This window comes from Amaranthus tricolor, chromosome 11 (genome assembly GCF_026212465.1).
Source record: "Amaranthus tricolor cultivar Red isolate AtriRed21 chromosome 11, ASM2621246v1, whole genome shotgun sequence".
Lineage (NCBI taxonomy): Eukaryota > Viridiplantae > Streptophyta > Magnoliopsida > Caryophyllales > Amaranthaceae > Amaranthus > Amaranthus tricolor.
Genome location: NC_080057.1, coordinates 1424326 through 1432592, shown reverse-complemented (window position 1 = coordinate 1432592; position 8267 = coordinate 1424326). Strand labels below are relative to the sequence as shown.

Genomic DNA, 8267 nt, shown 5'->3' with positions numbered 1-8267 from the left:
TCAATCTGTGCATGAACACCTAAAAGGAAATTGTGGAATGCATTTATTATACTTCAAATGCTATTATACCGAAAATTTATTAGTTAAAACATATGTAAGCATATTTTTATGCTAACATCATATATAGCAAAGTGTTACATAATAGGGAACAAAATTTCTAAAATTTTCTTTATAGTTTATCAGTTTAAAAATACTACTGGGATGATAAATCAAATAATTGGAGTTGTAGTGGCTTTAAACGTACTAAAACAATACTACCCACATCGTAAATGCGTGAAAAATTATGTTTGAATGGAATCATGAAATCTTTAATAATAAAGTTTTTCGACTGATATTTGAAATTCATCATCATCATTTTACTCAATATATTCCGCTCATAAAAAACTAAGGCCAGGGTCTGGGGAGGGAAAGATGACGGCAACTCATACCCATAAAAGAGAGCGCGACCAAAGGAGTCCCGACAACTGATATTTGAAATTGAATCACTTAAACATAGAATTTTTTCGATCTTTATCCAAAATTAAAAGAAAATCAGAAAAAATAAGGATAAAGTTTAGTAAAACAGTCACTGGGATATTCATTCATCTACTAAAACATATAATAACAAGTGCAGAAATGATTCAAGCCCACCATCCATGATTCATTCATACAATTAAACCCTCAAATCCCCCCATTAATATACAACTTCCCAACACAAATGACTCACATTCAATACCAATTACACTCATCAAAAACTCTATAAAGACAACAATTACATTACACACATTACACATTCCAAATTTGAGAATCCTCAATGACTTTTGAGAGCCACAGTAGAAAGAATAACAAGTAATATGAACAAAACTGCAGCAATGAATGAAGCCACAACAGATCCACTTGATCTTTGGCAAAAATTGTCAAATTGTTGGCATATTGCAATCCAGTTTGTGTTTGTGTTGCCTTTGTGAGCCAGGTACACTATAGCTGCTGCAGCCCCCGCAGCTGACACTGTCAAGGTCAGTGCAATCTGCATAGTATAAATTAACACTTATCGTTAATTATAACTAGACCTGTCCAATGAGCCGGATATAGGCTAGGCTAGGCCGAGCCTAAATTATTACTTATAAGAAGGATTTTAATATACTTACAGTGTCAAAGATAATTAGAATAAGCCTTGGTGCCTTGGCAAGTGGCCTAACAATTGTGACAATGGAGAAAGGCATTGAGAGCACAAGATATGCTGCAATTATTGCATTTGCTATCACAAAATACCTGCATTAAACAATATTATTACTAACTAATCCTTGTTCATCATCCAAAACTTTATGTAAATAAAAAAAAACTCAGTTCTGTCGACCCTAATCTTTTGGGATTAAGGCTCTGACATTGTTGTTGCAGGAAAAAAAGACTTACGTGAAGGAAGGGAGATCATAATAACGAGCACGAAATTGGAAAAATTGGGTGAAAAAAGGGAGAGTTTGATCAGTAGTACCCATTGCAATTGTAGCAGCAAGAGCAGCTGCTAAAGCCAATAATCTTACTACAAAGTCTATTATCCCAACCCCTCTTTTCACCCCAGCACCACCATCACCGTTACCTAAATGGGTCCCACTTTTTCCGATCAATGGAGCTTCCATGATTGGAGTTTTCCCCTTTGCATCGCGGGTCCCACTGCTCTCTCCTTCTACCTCCATACTCGAGTATTGTTGGTGCTGATCTCCACTCTTAGCCATTTCTTTTCTAGGTTGGTTTTGTTGTAATTAATGGAAGAGATTAATCAAATTGATGATTAACTAAGAAAGAAAGTTTTAATTGTGAAGATGTTTTTTGTTGAATGAGTATTTATATATCAAAGGAAGGACATAATGATCATCATGGTGGAGTTGTTATATAAAAGTACATAGCTAAGTAGTAGTTTCTTTTGGTTATAAATTTAAGTATTTTGAGAATGTTTTATAAGTAATGGTTTAGATGATCAAAATGTTACTTTATAGTTAAAAAATTCTATGTGAATCAATGGATTGGATAATGCTTATATGATTTTATGTGCTTTGACAACAAATCACTAGTCATAATAGAGTAGGTTGACTATATATTTTATGAATTATAAAGTTGACCATGTGATAAATCTTATGCTTTAGTTCTAGAATAAATTAGTCTTATTTGTCTTTGATTGGAAAATTAAAAGTTAAATATATTGGTTTAAAGTAGCGGAATATTTAGAAATACGAAGGAGAATATAAAGAGTTAAAGTGATGAGATTTTGTCAAAAATAAAATGAGATAAATTTATCAAACAAACTAAAATGAAAAACGATAAAAACTTTTTCATCAAGATAATTGCTGATAGCTTATCAAGATGGAAATTAATAATACGCTAGTTCTTTCCTAATCCATTGAAGGACAAAGGAGTATGTGATCGATGAGTGGATTATTACATCAAAAGTGCATATGTACATTTTTATAAGGATGAAGTTTTGGTAGGTAATCAATTTTTAATAGCGTATACCCAATATTCTTAGGTTTGGATCATGATATTATGCTATGTAGACTTGGTAAACTTGTACTCTTAGATTCTGATCGAGTATATTTACTTTTGAATTGGTATGATTTAAATTACGTTTATTTTAAGTAAATCTTGATTGTTTTAGGTAAATTTAAGTTGAATTAGTCATTTTAACATTTTGATTAAATAAATAATTTTAATTCAAAGTATATATACATTAAAAATATAATGTAATAATAAATTAAAGAAAAGTAAAAATAATTATTATTAAACTTTTTGTAGAATGTAATAATTGTAATCACCTTGACTATTGGATCAAATTCAAAGCATCATGTTTGGTATTGAATCAAATGATCGGGTCTGTTTCTCATATTTCCTCTCATAATTTCAACTTTTAATTAATCTTTAATAAACTACATTTTGAAATATTAAGGTAGTGACCCTTTTTTTAATTATATTTTCAATTATAATATGATTAGCAGTTTTGGTAAAGGGTAAAAAATAAAAAATCAAAACTAGATCAATAATTATAATTGTTTTTAAAAATCAGACCAGACTATTTAAACCATATAGCAAATAAAATAATAAATGTACTTTTTGATTTAGTTTAATTTGGGATTTATACCAAATTTTGTTCATTAAATGTTTTTCATTTAGAAATTGAGAATGTTGTTGACACAAGAAGACCCTAGAGAAAAAGAAAATAAAATCACAAAAATAAGCAAAAGGAAAAAGACAAAAGGAACATGAGAAGCAAGCAGAGGTCCAAGAAATTAGCTTGATTTCTTATCCATGGCGGCTTCACTGAACCACAGCTACTACAACACTCATCATCACCATCGCCACCATTATCATTCTTACTTTCTCTCTTCAACCTTTTCATTCTTCAATACATCTCCTTCTTTACCCAACAATTCAAAATCCCAAATTCCCAAATTCAGAATTTCCTCTCAGTATTCCAAATTCAAGTTATCCCAGAAAAATTTAATTATTCCTCCATTTTTTTTGTTGGGTATTTTTGATAGGCCTATTGATACTCAAACTTTGTTGGTTACTGTTAGTGTTTTGGTTGCCATTTCCCTCTCTCTTTTCCTTGGCCTTAAGGTATGATCTTTTCTAATTTTTTCCATTTTCTTTCTTTTTTTGATCTGATGCAGATTTTTATATTAATTCACTAGTGTTAAGTTATAAATTCAATGGTTCAGTTTAAAATACTTTGTTAATTGTTATATTACAAGGGTACTTAGTATCTTACCCACCTAGGACTGAGCCGTGGTGGAGGCATTAGGGCTGGGGGTAACTTCTTGTTAATTATAATGCCTTAGTACTTCTATTAGATGGTGATATTTGATATGTTGTCAATTATGTCTTACTGTTACACTGTGAAATTGGGAATGAGACGAGAGAGAATCATTTAACATGGGTTGTCGTATTTGCAATGACGGGGTGTTAGTGAAAGTAAGGATGATGGAAATCAGAATTTGGGGGATTCAAAAAGAGGGCGAAAGATTGATAGATGACTCAAAGAGTAGGGGTGTTCGGTGGAAAAGATTCGAAAAATATACTTACCGATTAAAATGGAGAAGAAATATTTATATGGACGATCATTGGATTTAGGATTGCTGAATTGAGTTCAAGTAGCCGACCCCAATCTTTTGGGTCAAAGGATTTGGCGTTGTTGTTGTTGTTGTTGTTGTATTACATTGTCAAGTTCAAGTGTCAATCAAAAACGATGTTTTTGTTCTTACGGTGTGTGTTGTGATATTTTTTGCTGTTGTTGATCTGTTGTTAGATTTTTGTGTTTGTGAACTGTGAAGTTTCTTATTGAAAGTGTTAGCTCCAAAATAACAAGTTGGTTATTGAAATTGTTTGGCCAATTTATCATTGCGGTTTTGAAGGGAATTGTTGAACAATTTGAATTTGGTAATGGTATCACTGGTTAGGTGTTTAGAATCAATATTATGTGCAAACCTGTTAGATTTAAGTAAGTGCTCTCTTAATTCATTATAATTTAAACTCATTCATCATATTGGTAAACATACTTCAATTTCTATATGTGACGTTAACATGGTACTATTGTTTTTGCAACCAATACATGTCAAGTGTCCGACTTGGCTATTATACGTAAAACTTACATGTTTCAAGTTCCATAGTTATGTTATCTGTCAAAAATATTCATATCCATGTTAAGGTGCTGTAGAGCATGACATGTATATTTGAGGAGAGATGAAGAGTTAAACATAAATTATATCTGACATTGCGTTCAACCCTTCAACATGCATTCGGTCATTGGTAGACCTAATTAAAATAGTTAATAAACTATTTAGGATGAATATGCAAATAAATTATAATGTTAGTATGGTAGGTTTACAATCGAAGACCGAAGGCCTTGAGCAACCCCTTCCTCCTAAAGATAAATGAGAAATATTGTGCACATTAGTCTATCTTGCATCTAGTTGTTCATTGTTGATATTTGATACTGACTGGAACACTTTTTGTGTGATAGATATAAATGTTGATGGGTGAATAACTGGTGGACTTTTGCAGGGGGATCCAGTTCCTTGCGATCGATGTGCAGGAAACGGTACGCTTTATTGTTGGTCTCATACATAATGAAAGATTGTTGCTTTACTTTTGTTTTCTTAATTATTGTAAATAACTACAAAAGTGAAAGCTTGAATAATGTTAGTGAATGAATATTGTCAAACTTTCGTGTTCACTTTGGATAGCAGACATCTTTTGTCTTCAAATCGAAGGTTAATGTTTTTGGTAGCTAGTATACTTATTAGTCTGTGTGACTGTGTCTGTCAAAGTCAAAAACTTTATTGTATCTTTCCTGCAACTATCTCAGAAGTGACAAAAATCAAACAATCCGAGAGCTTTTATGAGTTGACATACACATGGTTATTTATGAAGTATAATGGTGCTCACAGTTGCGGAAACGTTCTTGAACACCCAAGAACAATCTCCACCTTGACTTGAGACATGAGAGCCTATTCCTTCAACAAGTCTCTAAAGCCTAAACACTTCTTATGTGCTTATGTCTTTCCCGATCTTCAAACCAAGACTCAAGGTTTCCGATACAATATTTTAGAATTTCCTTGATTAAATAAGGCCCTATGGGATATATTTTGGAAGAATATCTTTGAGATGGGATGCTTTAGCACTGCTAATTGTGCTCCCCATCCCATCCCCTAAAAAGAGATGCAACGGGACACAATTGTATTGAAGTTTCTTTAACTTGTTAAGTGTTAACCATAAGAGTTTAAATAAAGTTTGTTGATTGATATGTAGGGGGTACAACATGCGTATTTTGCAATGATGGTAAGATGAAGACAGAAACAGGACAGATCGATTGCAAAGTGTGCAAGGGTGCAGGTACGGATCCACAATGCTAAATTTTCACATACATTTGGCATTAATACTTGTATAGAGGAGTTTTGTATATTTGTCGATTTAGTATGGTAGTTAGACAATATCCTGTTGACTATGTCGCTTCACCTCTTCATCAATGTCCATTCATACCTGTGGTTGGACCCTCAACTCTGCAACTAGGTATTAGATGCTTACCCAATAATAAAAGTGTGTTTTTTGGAATAAACAAGTAAAAAAGAGGGAAAGAGACAGAAAAATTCTACCGTGCGTCAGTGTATTAATAAGAGCTAGTCTTTTAGATCATTTGTGTATATGTTTTATGAAATTGGTGTTGCCCATTTTAGAAACTAAAAAGTGTTTCCATTCCAAAATTAGAGTTGTGAATTCGTGAAGTCGGAAACTTTAATCTGTACCCAATCCATAGCAATATACTCGTAAGTCATATTTGTCTTTGATTAATGTAGGTCTCTGAATAACTTTTAGGTAGACCGTTTTCAGTTCCTTAAGCTCGAGATATCTGAAATTTGTATAATCTTATGAAACTCCATTATAACTTTGTAACGGTACGGTGTAGGGATGGTACTCTGCAAGAAGTGTGCAGGGTCTGGATATTCGAGGAGACTGTGAGCTGTGAGGTGTATAAAAGCTTCTTTTTGCATTTACTGATGCCAAGAACAGTGTGATCGGAGTCATGAAATGTTAGATTCGTATCAACTTTGTAACTTATTCCTCTCTTCTAATAAATTGCAGTATTTCTTCACATGACATTAAGGCTATGCTCACTGTAATTTTTTTTACAATTTCTTTTTCTTCACCTGTTGATGTTTTAGTTTTTTTTTTTGTGATCTTCGGTATTATGATGGAATTTGAAGCGCTTAGAATTACAATATGGAAGAATTTTGGCTAATGACAGCCTTTTAAGGGGTGTTTGAATTGGGGAAAGCATTTTGCTCGAAAATTAGTTGGATATTACAATGATGTAGTACTGAGTATGACATATCGGGTTCCACACTTTTAAACTTTTGTTCTGCGTTGTGGGATGAAAGGCGAGGGTAAAGCATTTTATGGTTTGGTGTTTAAGTAGTAAAGGCGAAAGCTTTTGAGGTCTGTTTGTGATTCAATTAGGGTGACGAACTGACGATTTTTGTGAGTTGACGAATATGGAGAGGAATGTTGGATTATATAAAGCTAAGTAGGACGTTTAGTCTTTTGAGCTGTATGGAAGTCTGGTGGGGTTTGTGAAGTGGATTTTGATTTTCGGGTTTGTGAAGTGGATCATTGTCCTTTTCTTGTCTGCACTTGATGTAGGAATTTGGGCTATTGTGTTTTGAAGGTTTAAAATAAAGAGAGTTGCAAATGGATTACATGACTACGTATTTATAGTTGTCTTAGCCTAGTCTGACTTCTAGATATTAGATACTTTTAAAGATAATTCTAGAACTACATATCTAGAAATTGTTAAAAGACTTTTCACAAGTGGTGTATATGGCTCATAAACTTGAAAATTTGAAATGATTTATGACAAATTAACAATAAAATGAACAAAATAAGATAAGTTTCAATTTATTTTCAAAAGTAAGCGTGCAATTTCAAAACCTGTGGTTTGGGGCTGTTCGCAGCAATTACTAACTGCGAACAAGTCAAAAAAAAAACAAACTAGTTGTTCCTAGTTAGTTACTAACTGGGAACAGCTTTGACTTTTTTTTTACTTGTTCGCAGTTGGTAACTACGAACAACATGCTCCACAAATACGCATAGGTAAAAAAAAAGTGAAATAGTTGTTAGCAGTTACTAATTGTGAACAGGTTAAAAAAAAGTCATAGTTGTTTGTAGTTAGTAACTGAGAATTGCACACTTATTTATAAAAATAAGTTAAAACTTATCTTATTTCTTTCGTTTTGTTGATAATTTATCTTAATCATTTTAAATTTTCCATAAACTTCATAGTGAAGTCATCAAAGTCCTGAATAAAGTTTTCAGGCAGACTCAAAGATACAAGTCTAGACTAGGCGGACGAGTGTGACTCTCAAGGTCATATGGCCTTGGAAGGAGCTTGAATGAATGTCAGAACAAGGAGGATTGAGGAAGGTGAATATAGATGACATTAATGGTTTAAATTTTTCAAAAAATTAGATTAATCTTCCGAAACAAATCTAATCAAGATTTAATCAATTTGATTCATATTTTTATATAAAATTTGATTATTGTACATCAAATCCAACTTATCCGATATAAGTCCGCTAATCATCCTAATAAGTCAAATAAGACGATTCATTTAGGTATCTAGATTTCAAAATTTAACATTATAAAATTAAATTGAGTATAACTCAATCCAACTCAAAATACCTTGTACATAAAAAAATCAAATTAGCAAAATATCAAAGTCGATATGAATTGTTTTCTAAAAT

The 8267-nt window shown here is 32.3% G+C and overlaps 2 protein-coding genes across 2 annotated transcripts; one reads left to right on the top strand and one right to left on the bottom strand.

Annotated features, from left to right (window-relative positions):
- Positions 1-552: 552 nt before the first annotated feature.
- Positions 553-1911, bottom strand: LOC130827184 (casparian strip membrane protein 1-like). The gene is made up of 3 exons (XM_057692835.1): positions 1393-1911; positions 1128-1251; positions 553-1006 (listed from the first exon to the last, which is right to left on the bottom strand). Exons 1-3 carry the CDS (start codon positions 1710-1712, stop codon positions 791-793), a joined length of 660 nt encoding a protein of 219 aa, XP_057548818.1. The 5' UTR covers positions 1713-1911; the 3' UTR covers positions 553-790.
- A 1241-nt stretch (positions 1912-3152) lies between these two features.
- LOC130827347 (uncharacterized) lies at positions 3153-6624 on the top strand. The gene is made up of 4 exons (XM_057693032.1): positions 3153-3588; positions 5032-5068; positions 5779-5862; positions 6434-6624. Exons 1-4 carry the CDS (start codon positions 3277-3279, stop codon positions 6484-6486), a joined length of 486 nt encoding a protein of 161 aa, XP_057549015.1. The 5' UTR covers positions 3153-3276; the 3' UTR covers positions 6487-6624.
- The last annotated feature ends 1643 nt before the right edge of the window (positions 6625-8267 follow it).

What these genes read in the sequence shown, in the direction of transcription:
- LOC130827184 (XM_057692835.1), bottom strand. Translation starts at nt 1,712, where the DNA reads ATGGCTAAGAGTGGAGATCAGCACCAACAATACTCGAGTATGGAGGTA. An exon ending in TATGATCTCCCTTCCTTCAC is followed by an intron (nt 1,252 to 1,392) that starts GTAAGTCTTTTT and finishes TGTTTAATGCAG; the next exon opens with GTATTTTGTGATAGCAAATG. An exon ending in TTCTAATTATCTTTGACACT is followed by an intron (nt 1,007 to 1,127) that starts GTAAGTATATTA and finishes TATACTATGCAG; the next exon opens with ATTGCACTGACCTTGACAGT.
- LOC130827347 (XM_057693032.1), top strand. Translation starts at nt 3,277, where the DNA reads ATGGCGGCTTCACTGAACCACAGCTACTACAACACTCATCATCACCAT. An exon ending in CTCTTTTCCTTGGCCTTAAG is followed by an intron (nt 3,589 to 5,031) that starts GTATGATCTTTT and finishes GGACTTTTGCAG; the next exon opens with GGGGATCCAGTTCCTTGCGA. An exon ending in CAAAGTGTGCAAGGGTGCAG is followed by an intron (nt 5,863 to 6,433) that starts GTACGGATCCAC and finishes GGTACGGTGTAG; the next exon opens with GGATGGTACTCTGCAAGAAG.